Raw genomic sequence first — 19,166 nt, 5'->3', positions numbered from 1 at the left:
ACAGCTCTGTTGAGCTGGGGAGGAAAAGAGAGCACAACTTTGTGATTGTGCTTTAAAGCAGCACAGGAGAGCTGTGAAATCAGTTCTTGGTGCTTCCTCTGCATCCAGCAGCTGATTTACTGCTCAAGTTCAGCCTTAGATCTGCACTTCTGCTGCTGGAGTTATCAGCCGGAGGTGATACCAGTCTGGATATTGAATTTGCAATCAATCAGGGCATGGAATTTGATATCAAATCAAGATATTGAAATGCTTATCAGGATATTTAATTTGCTATCAGTCAGGGTATTGAAACAGATAGCAATCAGGATTTATCAGCACTCCTGATCCAGAGGGGAGATCCCCAGGGCTGATGATTCTTGTTTGTTCCATGGTAATTTCAGGCACATTCAGGTTCTTTTCATCTTCAGTGCCTTGAGTTTTATCCCAGCTCGAGGCAGGGCTCATTTCATGGTTAATTTGCTGTGAATGTGCTGCTGGGAATTCCATCCATCCCATCCAGAGGATTTCCTGGGATATTGTCCCCTTGTCACCTCAGGGCTGGGAATTCCCAGTGTGGAATGAAGCTGTTCCTAAACCCCCTAAAGAACGGGAGGAAGGATCAGGAGAGGGATGGAGGGACAGGAGCCAGGGAATGGCTGCCAGTGCCAGAGGGCAGGGCTGGATGGGATCTTGGCAATTGGGAATTGTTCCCTGGCAGGTTGGGCAGGGGCTGGGCTGGAATTGCCAGAGCAGCTGTTCCCTCTGCCCCCTCCAGAGCCAGGACCCCTGGTGCTATCCCAGCTCAGGGTGGCTCTGTCCCATTCCACACGTGGCAGGTGCTGCCCTCCCTCCCATCAGTGTTCCCAAAGAACCCCTGCAGCACCAGAGTCCCCAGCAGAAGGAGAAATGGGAATTCCTGAGCTTTCCTATTCCTGATTTCCTGTTGCTTCAGCAGAAGGAGAAATGGGAATTCCTGAGTTTTCCTATCCTTGATTTCCTGTCCCTCCAGCAAAAGGAGAAATGGGAGTTCCTGAGCTTTCCTATTCCTGATTTCCTATCACTCCAGCAGAAGGAGAAATGGAATTCCTGACCTTTCCTATCCCCGATTTCCTGTCCCTCTGGCAGAAGGAGAAATGGAAATTCCCAAGCTTTCCCATCCCTGATTTCCTGTCCCTCCAGCATAAGGAGAAGTGGGAACTCCTGAGCTTTCCTATCTCTGATTTCCTGTCCCTCCAGCATAAGGAGAAGTGGGAACTCCTGAGCTTTCCTATCTCTGATTTCCTGTCCCTCCAGCATAAGGAGAAGTGGGAACTCCTGAGCTTTCCTGTCCCTTCAGCAGAGGGAGAAATGGGAATCCCTGAGCTTTCCTATCCCTGATTTCCTGTCCTCCCAGCAAAAAGAGAAATGGGAATTCCTGACCTTTCCCATCCCTGATTTCCCGTCTCTCCAGCAGCAGCTCCCATTGGCAGGCAGGAATTTATTCCCATGTGATCTCAGGAAAACTCTCAATATTTCCCCCTCTTTGTTTCCCCTGTGAGTGCAGAGAGGCTGCAGTGTGTCTGTGAGTGTGCCTGATGTGTGGGGGCTCCTGGAGCTGGGAGGAACATCAGGAATGGGGACATGGAATTGTTCCCTCAGCTTTGGGAATGTCAATATTTCAATATTTGATTATCTCAGTTGTGTTTAATGGTTGATACCTGATAGAAAGGAGATGCTTATGGGGTTTATGTTTGCATTTTATACTTATTTTAATCATGCTTTGCTTTGTTTTGTTCTTTTTTTTTGTTTGTTTTTTGTTTTGTTTTGTTTTGTTTTTAATTGCAGCAGCTGTTGCCGGGTAAAAAGTTTTGGGAATCTGATGATTCCAGCAAAGATGGACCAAAAGGGATATTTCTGGGAGATCAGTGGAGAGACAGTGCTTGGGGAACATCAGGTAGCTCAATTATTTCCTTCATTTAGTTGGGGTTGAATACAGAAATGTGCAATTTATTTACTCAAATCCATGGCTTGGTGACACAGCTTTAAATTAAAAACCCAGCTGGCTTATGTAATAAAAACAAATAGAAAACCTCACTTTGCTTTGTGATAAAATTAGGATATCCATGGATATCAGAACATTGTCTAATGTGAATATGTGTAAATTCATGTTCATCTGCTTAAAAACCTTCATTTACCCTGAAAATTTCAATTTCTGATGTGTTTTCTGCTCTTGGGATGGATCAGCTGAAAGTTTGAACAAAGGTCTTGGACAACAAGATGAATAAAAAAAATTCCCTTCATTTTAAAAATACTAAACCAACCAAACAAAACCCACCACGCAGTTAAAAAAATTAAAATGATGTTTTGAATTAGTGTTGAGTTAAATCTGCCAAAGATTTTATTCTTGCATCAGAGGCTGTCCCTGATTTTGGACTTGATGGGAGAGCAACATTCAGATTAAGAAGAAAAAAAAAAGGAGATTTTGAATTAATATTTATTTTTATCTGCCAAAGATATTGTTATTGGCTCAGAGACTCTGCCTGATTCTGAACTTTGAGGGAGAAAATTCAGGTCGGTTTTAGGAAGAAAAACAACCTGCAAGTGCTGGGTTTGAAATGCTGACCTTTGATTTGTTCTGTCCGTGGCTTTTGTGTCATCAATCTGCTCCTGGAACTCAGCTGGGGTTTGGTGCAGCTCCCAAAACCTGCAGCTCCCAGGAAATGGAAATTACAGCTCCCAGGAAATTGCAATTACAGCTCCCAGGAAATGGAAATTACAGCTCCCAGGAAATGGAAATTACAGCTCCCAGGAAATGGCATTTGCCTCACTGTTGTGTGGGGTTTTCCCTGATGAAAATACCCATTTTTAAATTAGTAATAAGGCCTTTTTCTATTATTTCCATGGAATGAATGAAAAGGGGACAGAGCTTCTCCCCATGTGCCTGGCTGGGTCACTCTGGGCCCTGGGGGTTTTTGGATGCTGCTGCCTGTCCCAGCCTGGGGCTGAGGGGGATTAGGGCTGAGCCAGGCTTTGGGACCAGCTGGGCTTGGCATTTTCTCCCCCAGCTCCTTCTCATCCCTCCCTGTGCTGTTCCCATTCATCCCACAGCTCTGAGTGTCTGGAAGTTTCCCTTTGGCTCCCCAAAATAAATAAGGGAGCAGCACCTCAGGGCTCTGCTCCCAAACCCCCCAGTCCCTGCAGCCCCCATGGGATGGTGAGGCTGGATCCTCCCTGGCTCCATCCTTCCTGCAGGATTCACTGCTGGATTTTGGGTTTTGCCTTTCCTTCCACTCCTGGGGCAGCAGTGCTTTGTTAAAACCAGCTTTTCCCCTTTTTTGGAAGCTTTTTGCCCCCACAATCCCTCCATGGGATGGTGCAGCCTGGATTCCCCCGGTTCCATCCCTGCCCACAGGAGGCACTGCTGGATTTGGGGTGTCACTCCTCTGCCTCAGAGTTGGGGATTTAGAACCTTTAAAGGCTTTTCCGGACCTTTAAAAGCTAAAAGTTCTAGTCCTGCCCTTCCTTCCACTCCTGGGACATGGAGTTGGACAGCAGTGCTGGATTAAAATCAACTTCTCCCTTTCTTTGAAGCTTTTTGCCCCCACAATCCCTCCATGGGATGGTGAGGCTGGATCCTCCCTGGCTCCATCCTTCCTGCAGGATTCAGTGCTGGATTTGGGGTTTTGCCTTTCCTTCCACTCCTGGGGCAGCAGTGCTGGATTAAAACCAACTTTTCCCTTTTTATAGAAGTTTTTTCCCCCCACAATTCCCCCAGTCCATGAAACCCCCATGGGATGGTGCAGCCTGGATCCTCCCTGCTTCCATCCCTGCCCACAGGAGGCACTGCTGGATTTGGGGTGTCACTCCTCTGCCTCAGAGTTGTGGATTTAGAACCTTTAAAGGCTTTTCAGAACTTTTTTAAAATCTAAAAGTTCTAGTCCTGCCCTTCCTTCCACTCCTGGGACGTGGAGTTGGGCAGCAGTGCTGGGTTAAAATCAATTTTTCCCCTTTTTTGGAAGCTTTTTTGCCTCCACAATCCCTCCATGGCATGGTGAGGCTGGATCCTCCCTGGCTCCATCCTTCCTGCAGGATTCAGTGCTGGATTTGGGGTTTTGCATTTCCTTCCACTCCTGGTGCAGCAGTGCTGGATTAAAATCAACTTTTTCCCTTTTTTTTGGAAGCTTTTTTTCCCCCACAATCCCCTCAGTCCATCCAGCTCTGGATCTCCCTTGGCTCATCCCTTTTCCATCCCTGCCCACAGGATGCACTGCAGGCCTCCCATGTGGATTTGGGGTTTTGCTCTACCCCAAAGTTGTGGATTTAGACCCTTCAAAGCCAGCCCAGCTCAAAGCTGCAGTCCTGCCCTTCCTTCCCCTCCTGGGACACAGAGTTGGGCAGCAGTGCTGGGTTAAAACTGGCTTTTTCCCATTTTTGGAAGCTTTATCCCCAAAAAATCTCCCCAGCCCAAGTCCCTCTGAGGCCACACTGATGGGAAAAGGAAAGGAATTTATCCAGGAGCAGTGAGAGGATGGAATTCCCTTCACCTGCTTCAGGAGGAAGCTGCAGTGTCAATGTCCTTGGGTGTTGATGGTCCTCCCACATCCCACCAGCCCCTGGCAATTCCCAGCCCTGCTGCTTTTCACTCCCTGCCTGCTGCCAGGAGTAGAGAATTCCTTTCCCTTTCCCCCCCCCCCCCACCTTTTTCCCCCCTTTCCCCCCCTCTATTCCCCCTTTTCCCCCTTCTCCCTTTTTCCCCCTTCCCCCCACCCTTCCCCCCCCCCCTTTTCCCCCTTTCCCCCTTTTTTCCTCCTTCCCTCCCCTTTTTTCTCTCTCCTTTTTTCCCTCCCCTTTTATCCCCCCCCTTATCCCTGCCTTTCCCCCCCTTTTTCTCTCCTTTCCCCCCTTTCCCCTCTTTCCCCCCTTTTTCCCCCCTTTTTTCCCCTTTTCCTCCCTTTTTTCCCCATTTCCCCCCCTTTTTCCCTTTTTTCCTTTTTCCCCCCTTTTCCCCCCTATTTCCCCCCCTCTCCCCCTTCCCCCCTCTTTTCCCCCTCTTTCCTTCCCCCCTCTTTCCCCCCCTTTTCCCCCGCTTTCCCCCCTTCTTCCCCCCTTTTCGCCCCTTCCCCCCCCTTTTCCCCCTTTTCCCCCCTTCCCCTCCCTTCCCTCCCCCTTTTCTCCCCATTTTTCTCCCTTTTCCCCCCTTCCCCCCATTTTCCCCACTTTTCTTCCCCTCCATTGTTCCCCCCCGTTGTTCCCCCCATTTTTCCCCCCATTGTTCCCCCCATTTTCCCTCCATTTCCCCCCCTTTCACCCTCTTTTTTCTTCCCCCCTTTTCTTCCCCTTTTCTTCCCCTTCTCTTACCCTTCTCTTCCTTTTTCCCTCCCCCTTTTCTCCCCCCCTTTTTCCCTCCCCTTTCCCCCCTTTCCCCTCCCCTTTTGGGGTCTCTCCCCTCTCCAGGCAGGGATTTTTGCAGAGCCCAGCAGGGTTTGAAGCCCCTGAGCCTGCCCTGGTTGGATCTCAAAGCCTCAGAGGGCTGAGGGGGTGCAGGGGGACAGGAGGATGAGGAAGGAGAAATGAACTCCTCAGAAACCTTTCCTTGAGGAAAGAGCAGCCAAAAAAAATTCTCTGATCCTGACATGAACACAACAATTGGTGGAACAAAGGACACAGGGCTGGTGGAGCAGCAGGATCATGGTTTAAATAACAAGCCAGAACTTGTTTAAACTGTGCTGATGCAAGAATTGTACTAAAACTAAAAAGTAAACCTTTGTTTTTTTAATTGCAACCTTTAGTTAGTCTTACATTTCTGACATATTATAAATTTAGATTTTAAACCTAGCTCTCACTTGCAGGTTTACACGTTGTAGTATTTAAAAAATGAGAAAACCATCCTGGTTTAACAAATGGCCACCAGCAGAATCCCAGAGTTGGCACTTCTGAGTGCAAATCATCCCCTGGGGAGTACATATTGAATGATTTAATTTGCCTCCTTTGAATAGTTGGATGTGCTTGTGAGAGTTTGCCATGTTTTGTTCCAGATCACTCAGTTTCCCAGCCAATTATGGTGCAGAGAAGACCTGGGCAGGGCTTCCATGTGAACAGTGAAGTGAACTCTGTGCTGTCCCCGCGCTCGGAGAGCGGAGGGCTGGGGGTCAGCATGGTGGAGTATGTGCTGAGCTCATCTCCTGGAGACTCCTGCCTAAGGAAAGGAGCGTTTGTAAGTGTCTCATTGCCTCAGCTCTGTTCTTTCCTCCCTTTGCTTGCCTGGGAATCATTTCTAGGGGTTTCTCTCTTTGCTCTCAGTTCAGCTCTTCCCTCAAGCAGGGCAGGTTTAGTCCTTGGCTTGGGGGTGTGGGGTGGGAGATGGGAAGGTGCTGGATTCCCTGGATCCTTGGAAAAGCCCCCAGCAGAACCAGCCCATCCAAGCTAATCCTGGAAAAGGTCCCACAAAGCTGCCCTGAGCCTGTGGCTGCCATGGTCTGTGATGGTGTCACAGGGGTCTGAGGATGAGGGAGGAGATGAGGATCCGACTCCATGTTTCAGAAGGCTGATTTATTATTTTATGACATATATTGTATTAAAACTATACTAAAATAATAAAAGATTTCATCAGAAGGCTGGCTAAGAATAGAATAAGAAAGAATGATAACAAAGGCTTGTGTCTCAGACAGTCTGAGCCAGCTGACTGTGATTGGTCATTAATTAGAAACAACCACATGAGGCCAATCCCAGATGCACCTGTTGCATTCCACAGCAGCAGATAACCATTGTTTATATTTTGTTCCTGAGGCCTCTCAACTTCTCAGGAGAAAAAATCCTAAAAAAAAAGAGGTTTTCAGAAAATATCATAGCTACATTGGTGCTGATGCCAGAAATGGGATTCCAGCTCCAAACCCTTTACCTGGTGATAGCTGTCATGGCATAGGGCTCATCCTTGTCCTGGAGGTTTTCCTCATGCTGTTTTTTGGGATAAAACCTCCCTAACAAACAGATTGGTGTCAGGCACCCTTCCCTGAGCTCCTGCTTGTGTCTGGGTGTGTTTCCCAGCTGGGGCAGGCTGTTTCCCTGGGGAAGGGCACCCCCCTTTTGTGGGGTGAGGAAGGGGCACAGCCTGCAGTTCATGGAAGTGGGGAGACCTGGCCTCAAAGCCAGCCTGGAGTGGGGAAAGGGCTCCAGAAATGTGGGAGAGCTCCTTTGGCTGCTGCCCTCAGCCCTGCTGGGGCTGCTGGCCTTCAGTGAGGCTGCCCAGGGAGCTGGGAGAGCCCTGGGAGAGCAGGGAGGATTTCTGGGACGTGAGCACTCAGACAAGGAGAGCAAGGAGGATTTTTGGGATGTGAGCACTCAGAGCAGGGAGGATTTTTGGGATGTGAGCACTCAGGACAAGGAGAACAGGGAGGATTTTTGGGATGTGAGCACTGAGAGCAAGGAGAGCAGAGATTTTTGAGATGTGAGCACTCAGGACAGGGAGAGCAGAGAGGATTTTTGGGATGTGAGCACTCAGGACAAGGAGGATTTTTGGGATGTGAGCACTCAGCAGGGAGAGCAGGGAGAATTTTTGGGAGAGCAAGGAGAGCAGGGAGGATTTTTGGGATGTGAGCACTCAGACAAGGAGAGCAGGGAGGATTTTTGGGGTGTGAACACTCAGGACAAGGAGAGCAGGGAGGATTTTTGGGATTTTAGCACTCAGGACAAGGAGCCAGTTTATCCCAGCTGGGCACCAGGGAGGGGTGTCACCACAGTCAGAGTGACACTGGTGTCACAGCTGTCACTGCTGAGCACCCCCTTGTTTGGGGTTGCCTTTACAGGTGGCATTTCCAAGGAATATTAAGGAAACACAATTTTATTTTCTTCCAGAAGCAGCACCAAAAGATTTTTGCTTTCGGAACAATTTTTTTTCTCTGAATATAAGGGGAAAATTCCTCTCTCCAATCAGAGAGAGTGGGAAAAGGGTTCAGTGGGTAGAGGCACAAATGCTGTGTGCCCAGCACTTCTCCCTGCAGTCAAGTGGAAGGCAGCCTTTGCATGTCTGTCCCTGTGACAGCACCAAAGCTGCCTCTGATAAATATGTTTATATGCCCCTTGCTGGTTTTTATCATAAATTATGTTGTTTTTCCTCTCCCTTTTGTTGTTCAAAACACTGCCCCAGGCATCACCACCCTTTATTCTCCTCCCAAGTGCAATAAAATGCAGACACGCTGCAGATGTAACAGCACTCATGGAATGCTCAACAGAACAGAAATCCATTTTTTCCCTCTTTTTTTTTTTCCCTTTTCTCCCAAAGAAATGTGCTTCAGGATTACAGGGGCTAATGATTGAGGCAGTGATTTATTTGAGTGTTTCTAAATGAGCTGTGCTTTGGAATTCACTGTTGATGCCTCCAAAACTGAGGTGATTTTTGAACACTTGTCCAGTCAAGAGCTGTGTCTGACACTGAGCCAGGCACTTCAGAGAGGCTTGATTCACTTTGTGCCCCTGCAGCATTTGCTGGTGTTGATTTTGAAGTGCTCAAGTCCCATCTAGAAAGAGAATTCCTTAAAATTCTTTTGGGATGGGATTTTTAGAGCCTATAAAAGCAAACCTTCAGTTACTAAATGAAGAAACTTGAAGAGATGAAACACCTCTTGGAAGAGTGAGAGCTAATTCCCTTATTTCTTTGATTAATATTGAATATTTTGTATTTTTAGTGATATTTTTGGTAGGAACTAATGTTTACTTCTTTTCTGGTGACATGTGTCTTTGATTTGTTACCATCTTGGGGTAACACGAGAATTGATCTGAAAACTCAGCTCATTAAAACAATGTCTCTTTTGCCCAGGGGCCAAGGGATGCAGAGAGTGATGAGAATGACAAAGGGGATAAGAAAAGCAAGGGCACGTTTGATGGAGATAAATTGGGAGATCTGAAGGAGGAGGGGGATGTGATGGATAAATCCAATGGTTTGCCTGTCCAGAACGGCATCGACGCCGACGTCAAAGACTTCAGGTACGTGCTCAGTAATTAATCAATTAATGCTCAGTAATTAATCAATTAATAATAATCACTGCTGGGGTCTAAGCTCATTAATCAATTAATAATAATCACTGCTGGGGTCTAAGATTATTAATCAATTAATAATAATCATTGCTGGGGTCTAAGCTCAGCCCCTCCAGGCTCTCACTCCCTGCAGTGCCATGAGGGGAGAATCGGAAGGGGAAAAGTGAAAATTGGAACATTTGAATGGGGAAAGGAAAAACTGGTTCTGGAAGTGAAGCTAAGGGAGGAATTGATGGAGCACAGCCCAGGGAAGGTGTCAGGGATCCATTCCCAGGGAAGCTGGGCTCTGTGGGGTCACTGGAGCATCTCCCTGCCCAGGAAAGGCTGAGGGGGCTGGGGCTGCTCAGCCTTGAGGGGAGCCCCAGCTGAGAGGAGCCCTCAGCCCTGTCTGTCCCTGTCTGTCTGTCCCTGTCTGTCTGTCCCTGTCTGTCTGTCCCTGTGCAGAGCTCAGAGCAGCCCCAGGCTCTGCTCCAGGCCCAGCCATGGCCCCAGAGCCATGGGCAGGGCCTGAGCCCAGGAACTGCCCTGGTCAGTGCCAGCCCTGAGCAGAGCCCAGAGAGGGGCTGGAGTCTCCTCCCTGGGACATTCCAGAGGCACAGGGACACTGTGCTGTGCCCTGAGCTCTGGATGGCCCTGCTGGAGCAGGGAGTGCCACCAGTGACCCATGGGGTCCTCCCAGCCTGACTCGGTCTGGGGTTCTGTGACAGGGACTGGTGAGGACCAAACACATCCCTGCAAACTCCCTGCCCTTCCCTGTCCCTCAGCTCTGGCTGCTGGGTGGGCTGGGATATCACAGAATCCCAGTGTGGGTTGGGCTGGAAGGGATTTTAAATCCCATCCAGGGCCACCTGCCACTGTGCCAGGTGCTGCCAGCCCCAGTGTCCAGCCTGGCCTTGGGCACTGCCAGGGCTCCAGGGGCAGCCACAGCTGCTCTGGCAATTCCAGCCCAGCCCCTCCCCACCCTCACTGTGACAAACTCCTTCTTTTATCTGATCCAGATGATTTGATAAATGATTATAAAATCTCTTTTAGAAAAGTTGGGATCAGCTGTCCCAGCTGTGTCACCCTCCCTGTGTCCCCAGCCCCTCCCTGGTGGGGTGAGGAGCAGAGCAGCCCCTGGCTCTGGGCATCCCTGTGGTGGTGGTTGAGGGTCCCCAGGATGAGGGAAGAGATGAGAATCTTGACTCCATGTTTCAGAAGGCTGATTTATTATTTTATGATATATATTATATTAAAAGAAAATGATACACTAAAACTATACTAAAGAAAAGAGAAAGGAGACATCAGAAAGCTTGAAAGGAATGATAATAAAACCTTGTGACTGACCAGAGACTCTGACACAGCTGGACCATGATTGGCCATTAATTAAAAACAATTCACATGAACCAATTTAAGATGCACATGTTGGTAAATCATTCCCAGACCACATCCCACAGGCATCAGATAATTATTGTTTACATTTCTTTTCTGAGGCTTCTCAGGAGAAAAATCCTAACAAAAGGATTTTTATAAAACATGTCAGTGACATCCCTGTGCAATCAGCCCAGTGCCAAACCTGCCCATGCACTCTGTGGCTTTGGAGAGGTTTTTCCATCCTGTGGAGTCCCCAGGGTGTTCTGAATGTCCTCAGGGGAGAGGGTGGGAACACCTGAGAGCTCAGGGCTGGTGTGTCCTGATCCCTTAGCCGTGATCCCTGATCCTGAGCCCTGATCCTGAGCCCTTAGCCGTGATCCCTGATCCTGAGCCCTGATCCTGAGCCCTTAGCCGTGATCCCTGATCCTGAGCCCTGATCCTGATCCCTTAGCCGTGATCCCTGATCCTGAGCCCTGATCCTGAGCCCTGTGATCCCTGTGATTTTCACACCCATTTTTAATCCCTCTGTGTGGGATTCCCATGGGAAGTGTTGGCTGTGCTCCTGTCCTGTCCCCACCACAGCAGGGCTTTGGGTTTGTTCCTTGCTGCTCTGCAGGGCTGAAAACCTCCTGGACTTGTGGCCTTTGATGCCATTGGTACATTTGTGTTCCTTGCTCATTTCTGGACCTCATGGCCTGTAGGAAAACTGGAGAAGCCAAATAAATGGTAAAATAAAATGTGAAAGCCAAACAGATGCTGGGAAATGCCAATTCCTGGCTCTTCCATGGATTGAAGCATTCCCAGTCCAGTCCCTGTTTTGGGTGGTCAGGAGCCCATGGCAGCTGCCTTAGGGTGGTGTTAAGTGAGATTTGATGCCAGAGCTCCACACAATTAAAAATCACCAAATGCTCCATTAAATATAAGTGTCTGGGGAGATCATGGCTTGCTCTCTCTGACTCTCAGTTCAGCAGAAAACAGAAACTGAATGTTTTACATTTTTACTGTAACAGGTGTTTGAGGCTGGGACTGGGGGTTGTGGGTTATTTTTGTTTGTTTTTAAAATCCATCAATTTCTTCATAGAATTAACTCAGGGAGCTATTTCAGCCCATGTTTTTTACTTTCCCCCCTTTATTGCACCACCTGCAGGCCCTTCTGGTGGCTCTGATGCTGGGCTGGAACATCCCAACTTTTATTTTTTTAAATTCATCAACTTCTGTGTAGAATTAACTTAGGGAACTATTTCAGGCCATCTCTTTTTATTTTTTTCCTGTCTTCTACAACACTTCTCCAGCTTCCAGGGGGTTCTGCTGGGGCTGGAGTGTATTGCTGCTGCAATGCTGGGCTGGAGCAGTCCTGGTTTTATTTTTGTTTATTTTTTTAAATACATCAGTTTCTCTGTAGAATTCTCTCAGGGAATTATTTCAGACCATCTTTTTCATTTTTCCCCTCTTTACTCCAACACCTCCAAGCAGTTCTGGTGGGTTTAGGGGTGTGATGTTGGGATGGAGTATTCTTGGTTTTATTTTTTGAAATACACCAATTTCTCAGTAGAATTAACTACTTCAGACCATCTCTATTTTTCTCCTCTCTTCTACAACCCCTCCAAGGAGTTCTGGTGGGTCTGGGGATGTGATGGAGCATACCTGGTTTGAGTTTGTATTTTATTTAAATACATCAGTTTCTCCATAGAATTAATTTGGAGAACTATTTCAGACCATTTTTTTGTTTTCCATGCTGTACTCCCCCACCTCTGGGCAGTTCTGGTGGGTCCGTGGATGTGATGGTGCATTCCTGCTTTTAATTTTTATTTTTTTGAAATACATCAATTTCTCCATAGAATTAATTTTGAGAACTATTTCAGACCATTTTTAAATTTTCTATCTTGTACTCCACCACCTCTGGGCAGTTCTGCTGGGTCCATGGATGTGATGGAGCATTCTTGCTTTTAGTTTTTATTTTATTTAAATACAGCAATTCTCCATAGAATTAATTTGATGAACTATTTCAGACCATGACTTTATTTTCCCTCCTGTACTCCAGGACCTGCTGCAGGGTGGGATGCTGGGCTGAAGCACTGCTGCCCTGTTTCCCTGCAGAATTCCCCTAACAAGGGCTGGAGCTCTCCTGCTCTGTTTCCCTCCACAGGAGCATTCCTCAGGAAGGGCTGGAGCTCTCCTACGCTTTTCCTGACCCGTTTTTCCCCCCAGGAAGGGCTGGAGCTCTCCTGCCCTGTTTCTGTGCAGGATCATTCCCCCAGGAGGGGCTGGAGCTCTCCTGCTCTCTTTCCCTGATCCGTTTTGCCCCCAGGAAGGGCTGCAGCTCTTCTGCCCTATCCCTGACCCGTTTTCCCCCCAAGAGGGGCTGGAACTCTCCTGCCCTGTTTCCCTGCATTCATTCCCCCAGGAAGGGCTGCAGCTCTCCTGCCCTATCCCTGACCCGTTTCCTCCCAGGAAGGGCTGCAGCTCTCCTGCCCTATCTCTGACCCGTTTTCCCCCCAGGAAGGGTTGGAGCTCTCCTGCCCTATCCCTGCCCTGTTTTCCCCCCAAGAGGAGCTGCAGCTCTCCTGCCCTGTCCCTGCCCTGTTTTCCCCCCAAGAGGGGCTGGAACTCTCCTGCCCAGTTTCCCTGCATTCATTCCCCCAGGAAGGGCTGCAGCTCTCCTGCCCTGTCCCTGCCCTGTTTTCCCCCCAGGAGGAGCTGCAGCTCTCCTGCCCTGTCCCTGACCCGTTTTCCCCCCACAGCCGCACACCCGGGAACTGCCAGAACTCAGCGAGCGAGGTGGATCTGCTGGGCCCCAACCAGAACGGCTCCGAGGGCCTGGCCCAGCTGGCCAGCACCAACGGGGCCAAGCCCGTGGAGGATTTCTCCAACATGGAATCCCAGAGCGTGCCCCTGGATGCCATGGAGCACGTGGGCATGGAGCCGCTGCAGTTCGACTACTCCGGCACGCAGGTCCCCGTGGACTCGGCCGCCGCCACCGTGGGGCTCTTTGACTACAACTCCCAGCAGCAGGTACAGAGCTGAGTCTTGAGACTGATCCCTGGTCCTGATCCTGATCCCTGGTTCTCATCCTGAGCCCTGATTCTGATCCTTGGTCCCTGAGCCCTCCCTGATCCCGATCCCTTCGCCCGTAGCCTTGAGCCCTGAGCCTGATCCTGATCCCTGAGCTTGATGTTTGATCCTGATCCTGAGCCCTGAACCCTGAGCCCTGATCGTGATCCCTGAGCTTGATGTTTGATCCTGATCCTGAGCCCTGATCCTCATCCTAAGCTCTGATCCCTGATCCTGATCCCCAAGTCCTGATCCCTGAGCCCTGATCCCTGATTCCTTTGCCCTGAGCCTTGATCCTGATCCCTGATCCCTTAGCCTTGATCTCTGAGCCCTGGTCTCTGATCCCTGATGCTGAGTCCTGAGCCCTGATGATCCCTGAGCCCTGATCCTGATCTCTCATCCCTGAGCCCTGATCCTGATCTCTCATCCCTGAGCCCTGATCCCTTATCCAGCCCTGTGGCCCCAAAGGGGTTGGTGTGGGTGGGATGAGCTCAGGATCCTGTCCTGGGAGAAGGGATGGAGGAAGGTTGGAGGTGTTGTCATTGTCTTCATGCTGTGTGTGTCCTCCCAGGGAGCCAAGAGCAGTTATTCCAGGCTTCCATGGCAGCTGGAATAACCAGAATTCCCCCAGCAGTTCCCACAGCTCTGCCCTCTCTGGTGATCCTGGCTGTCTCAAGGCATTGAAAAAGAGCTTTAAAGTAGCAAAAAGTGCTAAGAATCCCCCAAACAGCCACCCAGGAGCTCAGGCAATGACTGAGAGCCAACAGCTGCTCAGCCCAGCTGTGAGCCCTGCACTGGGCTTGGCTGAGCCCCACATTGGGTTTTGTTAAGCTCCACATTGCCCCTCCTGGTCCCTACATTGGACCCTGCTGAGCCCCACATTGGGCTTGGCTGAGCCCAGGTGTGAGCCCTGCACTGGGCTTTGCTGAGCTCCACACTGGGTTTTGTTAAGCCCCAAATTGGGCCCTCCTGGTCCCTGCATTGGGCCCTGCTGAGATGCATGTTGGGCCTGCCTGAGCCCAGCTGTGAGCCCTGCTGAGCTCCACCTTGGGCTTGGCTGAGCCCAGGTGTGAGCTCTGCTGAGCCCCACACTGAGCTTTACTGAGCCCCACACTGTGCATTGCTGAGCCCCACACTGTGCATTGCTGAGCCCCACACTGAGCTTTACTGAGCCCCACACTGTGCATTGCTGAGCCCCACACTGAGCTTTACTGAGCCCCACACTGTGCATTGCTGAGCCCCACACTGTGCATTGCTGAGCCCCACACTGAGCTTTACTGGGCCCCACACTGGGCCTTGCTGAACCCCACACTGTGCATTGCTGAACCCCACACTGTGCATTGCTGAGCCCCACACTGTGCATTGCTGAGCCCCACACTGTGCATTACTGAACCCCACACTGTGCATTGCTGAGCCCCACACTGAGCTTTACTGAGCCCCACACTGAGCTTTACTGAACCCCACATTGTGCTTTACTGAGCCCCACACTGAGCTTTACTGAACCCCACATTGTGCTTTACTGAGCCCCACACTGAGCTTTACTGAACCCCACATTGTGCTTTACTGAACCCCACACTGAGCTTTACTGAGCCCCACACTCAGCTTTACTGAGCCCCACACTGTGCATTGCTGAGCCCCACACTGAGCTTTACTGAACCCCACATTGTGCTTTACTGAGCCCCACATTGTGCTTTACTGAGCCCCACACTCAGCTTTGCTCAGCCAGAGCAGCCTGAGGCAATTACAAGTTCAAACTTCCTTCTCCCCGAGCCTGGTTTAAGCCCTAAGGGCAGAGTCCACTACTACAAACCTTTATCTGAGCCTGGCTTAGGTTTGTTTGACCTTTCTCCCACACAAGCCCAGACTCCCTTGGCTCCTGCTGAATGCTGGGCCTGGCTCCAGCAATCGACTCCTGCTCTGCTCCTGTTCTGCTCGTTTGGGTAATGATTGGAAACTTTATTGCTCTCCCTTTGCAAGTCTGATACCCCTCAGAGTGGAAGGGAATCCTTTGTTGGAGCTGATTGCAGAGATATATAACTCTCCCTGGCTTCCCTGAAATATCTGATTTTTTTAGCAGAAGAGCCTCTGGCACTGTGGAGTGAGGGAAAGCATTGCCAAGTTTGTGCTGAGTTATCACAGCCTTAAAAGCAATGTAAATATCTGGGTTGGAGCTCAATTGGCTGCTCTGTTCTACAGCATCTTTGGGAGGTTAATGATGGAAAATTTAATGATTAAACTAAATAGCTGCTGTAGAGTTCAAAAAGGAGAAAAAAGCAGATAGTTCCAAGCCTTTGTCTCGCTCTGGTGTAAGGCCTGGGATGCCAGAATTACCTCTAAACCAGCAAAGTTGAGTGTTTTTTAAAACATGAGGGCTCCACAAGTGAGCTGCTTATGGAGAAGCATTAGAGATGGGACTGGAGCAGCATTAGTGGGAAGCCTGGAATTTGCATTTTGTCAGGGTTTTCTATTTAAGTGAAGGCTCATTTACAAGTTTGAGGAGTTTTTATTTGTTTCCTTCAGCCTTTAAAAATTAGAATTTCAAATTTGGCATGTCTGGCACCTCCCTGGTGGAAATAAACCCTGCCAAAGGGAGGCAGAGCTGGGCAGGGTCCCTGTTTTGGGGGAGATGCAGTGAGGATTTCAGGCTGGTTTTGCATTTTTTATTTCATACCAAGAGGATGGGCACTGTCCATCTGGGGCTGATGTCACCTCAGTGTCACCAGCTGTCTGGGAATGATGGAGTCACTGAGCCTGGAAAACCCTCCCAGAGCATCCAATCCCAGCTGTGCCCCATCCCCACCCTGTCCCCAGCCCAGAGCACTCAGTGCCACCTCCAGGAATTGCTGGGGCACCTGCAGGGATGGGCACTGCAAACCTCCCTGGGCAGCCCCTGGCAAGGCCTGAGCCCCCTGTCCATGCAGAAATTTTCCCCCAATATGCAAAAATGGGATTTTAAGGGCATTCAGGGCTCCTTTTCTGTTGTTGGTATGAGAGGTTTGGAGCTGTGGGGAACAGGAAATGTTCCCTGCCAGAAGGGGCTGGGACAGGGACACCTCTGCTGCTGGGCTTGCATTGGATGGATATTCCCTTGTGGGAAAAGCCTTTGGGATTCTGGTGTTCAGGATCCAGAGATGAGGTGGGCAAAGAGCTGCAAGGACATCGAGTCCCAGCTGATCCCACCCTGTCCCCAGCCCAGAGCTCTGAGTGCCACCTCCAGGGATTGCTGGGGCACCTGCAGGGATGGGCACTGCAAAGCTCCCTGGGCAGCCCCTGGCAAGGCCTGAGCCCCCTTTGCATGGGGAAATTGCTGCTGTGCCCACCCTGAGCCTGCCCTGGCCCAGCCTGAGGCCGTTCCCTCTGCTCCTGTCCCTGTTCCCTGGAGCACAGCCCGACCCCCCTGGCTGTGCCCTCCTGGCAGGAGCTGTGCAGAGCCACAAGGGCCCCTGAGCCTCCTTTGCTCCAGGCTGAGCCCCTGCCCAGCTCCCTCAGCCCCTCCTGGGGCTCCAGCCCTGTTCCCTGAGCTCCATGTCTGTGCTGTGAAGCCCAAATCCCCTCAGATCTTTCCCTGATTTTGGGGGAGCAGTGGGGACACAGCTGCTGCCCCTCAGTCCCACCCAGGCCCTGCTGGGCTGTCAGACAAATCTGTTATTTTCTGTTTTCACCCTTGCTGCAGCTTACACCTGTAGTGAAAGCAAACAGGAGCCTTTAGTCAGCCTGAGGTGCTGTAGTGAAGGTCAGGAATCACTCCCCAGCCAGATGTGCCCTCCCAGGGCAGGTTTGTGTAAATCCAGGGGTTTGTGCCCATTCCCTTAATTCCCAGGGGTCCTTGCTGCCCACTGCTACTCTCAGCCTGCATGAAAGGAATCTGACTTCTGCCGTTGTGTTGGCAGCAGGAAATCTGTCCTGAACAAGGGATCTCATCCCTGAAAGTGCCTTTTGGGGCTGTGGGGAAGTGTCCCATCCTTGGAAGGGATTACAGGTGAGCACAGCTGCAGGCAGTGTGAGGAAGAGGAAGGTTTTACCCACGTCCGATCTGATTAGGGATGTCAGGTGTTGATATTGCTGAGGGAAATCTGATCTTCCAGAATTCCCCTAACTCTGGGGTTCTGCTCCCTTGGAATTCCCTCAGTGAGCTCCTCCACGTGCTGGAAATCATCCTACATTTGTCTGACATGGAGCAGCCTCACTGAAATGTTGGATGATCTCCCTGAACTCCAGATCCGTGTCAGGGCTTTGTAGCTTTTCATTCCCAATGCATTTCCCAGCAGCCTGAAACACCCCAGGTGCTCTTTCCTGATTCCTTTGTCAATGCAGGTTAATATTCCAGTGCAGAGGTTCCTGTCCTGTTTGTGCTCCCCAGTGCCACCTTTGAGCACTGATCTCTGGGGTTGGAGTGTGGGGCTGTGCCCTCAGCAATGGAGACAGCACAGCAAGGCTTCAGCAGCTCTCCCTGAATAAATGGAATTGATGATTCCCAGAGCTCCCCTGGTTTATCTGCCTCAGGAGAGGCTGCACTTGGGATGGTTTTCTTGGCTCTGCTTCCTTGGACAGGCTGCAGGGTGAAATCTGCAGCTGAGATTGTTCTGAGGGAGCTGAGCAAGGCTGTGAATTCAAGGGGAGAGGGAGAGGTCACTGAATCCTGGAATGATTTGGGTGGGAAAGGATTCCAAAACTCATCCAGTTCCAACCCCTGCCATGGCAGGAACACCTTTCTCTGTCCCAGGCTACTCCAGCCTGGCCTTGGGCACTGCCAGGGCTCCAGGGGCAGCCACAGCTGCTCTGGCCACCCTGGCACAGCCCAAACCTCTCTAACCAGCCCTTGCCAGCCTACAAACCCCCTGTGGCAAATGGCACTGGGGGCACCTGCAACCAGCCAGGAAATCATTCTTGCCTTTCCTTTCTCCATTTGCTGCAATGAGTTTTGGTGCTGGTTTCCATCCTTGATTGAGGAATGGGAATGCCAGAGTGGTTTGGGTGGGAAGGGATCTTCAATGGCAGCTGATTGCAGGGCAGGGCCACCTGCCACTGTGCCAGGTGCTGCCAGCCCCAATGTGCAGCCTGGCCTTGGGCACTGCCAGGGCTCCAGGGGCAGCCACAGCTGCTCTGGCAATTCCCTGCCCACTTCCCAGGGAGCAGTTCCTTCACAAGATCCCATCTAAATCCCTCCTCTCTTAGTGTAAGGCCATTTCCCCTTGTCCTGTGCTGTGAACTGTTCCTCTCCAGCTTTTTTACAGACCTTTTATGCCTGGAAGTCAAATTTTGCAGGGACTAGATGAGCCCCCAGAGCCGGCAGACAGCAAAAAAAAGCCAAGAGCAGCAGGTGAAATATTGATGGTGAAGTACTGAGGCTGTGCTAGGGTGTGGATTCCTTTCTCCCAGTTTTGCTGATTCCCAGGGGGTTCATTGAGTTGCATTTGGGAGATGTGCAAATCCTCACATGTGGAAAGTAAGCAGAAGTGTTTTTAGGGAGGAAAAATGCTTTTTTTTGCCCTCAAGACAAGGAAATTATAATGCAACCATTTCCTCTTTGCTTCACTGTGATGGAATCCTCATCAGCAGGCTGGAAAAGCATGTGAGAACTCAAAGGTTTGGTGAAATTTTGCAGCTGAAGAAAGCTAAAAAGCTGAAATTGCTGAGGTGATACAGCACACCCCAACTCAGAGGATGCTGCAGAGGAATCCACACTTCAGGAGGAAGCAGTTTAGGGTTGTAGGATTTTTATAGGATTTTTTTTCATATTTGCTGAGAGTATAGGATGTTGCTGGTCACTCCCA

The 19,166-nt window shown here is 50.2% G+C and overlaps 1 protein-coding gene across 1 annotated transcript in view; it reads left to right on the top strand.

The window, feature by feature from the left end:
- The window catches only part of PUM1 (pumilio RNA binding family member 1), a 184,299-nt gene that overhangs the window by 29,756 nt on the left and 135,377 nt on the right, over positions 1 to 19,166 (top strand). Inside the window, exons 4-7 of the mRNA XM_054292450.1 lie at positions 1,804 to 1,912; positions 5,994 to 6,172; positions 8,771 to 8,937; positions 13,083 to 13,353. Of these exons, the coding sequence (XP_054148425.1) occupies positions 1,804 to 1,912; positions 5,994 to 6,172; positions 8,771 to 8,937; positions 13,083 to 13,353 (726 nt within the window). The remainder of the gene's footprint in view (positions 1 to 1,803; positions 1,913 to 5,993; positions 6,173 to 8,770; positions 8,938 to 13,082; positions 13,354 to 19,166) is intronic.

The sequence above is a fragment of the Melozone crissalis genome, unplaced genomic scaffold, assembly GCF_028551555.1.
Source record: "Melozone crissalis strain CALT ecotype California unplaced genomic scaffold, PUWL_Pcris_2 ptg000111l_1, whole genome shotgun sequence".
Taxonomy (NCBI): domain Eukaryota; kingdom Metazoa; phylum Chordata; class Aves; order Passeriformes; family Passerellidae; genus Melozone; species Melozone crissalis.
Note: the sequence above shows the minus strand (reverse complement) of the source record. Positions and strands in the feature narration are given on the sequence as shown.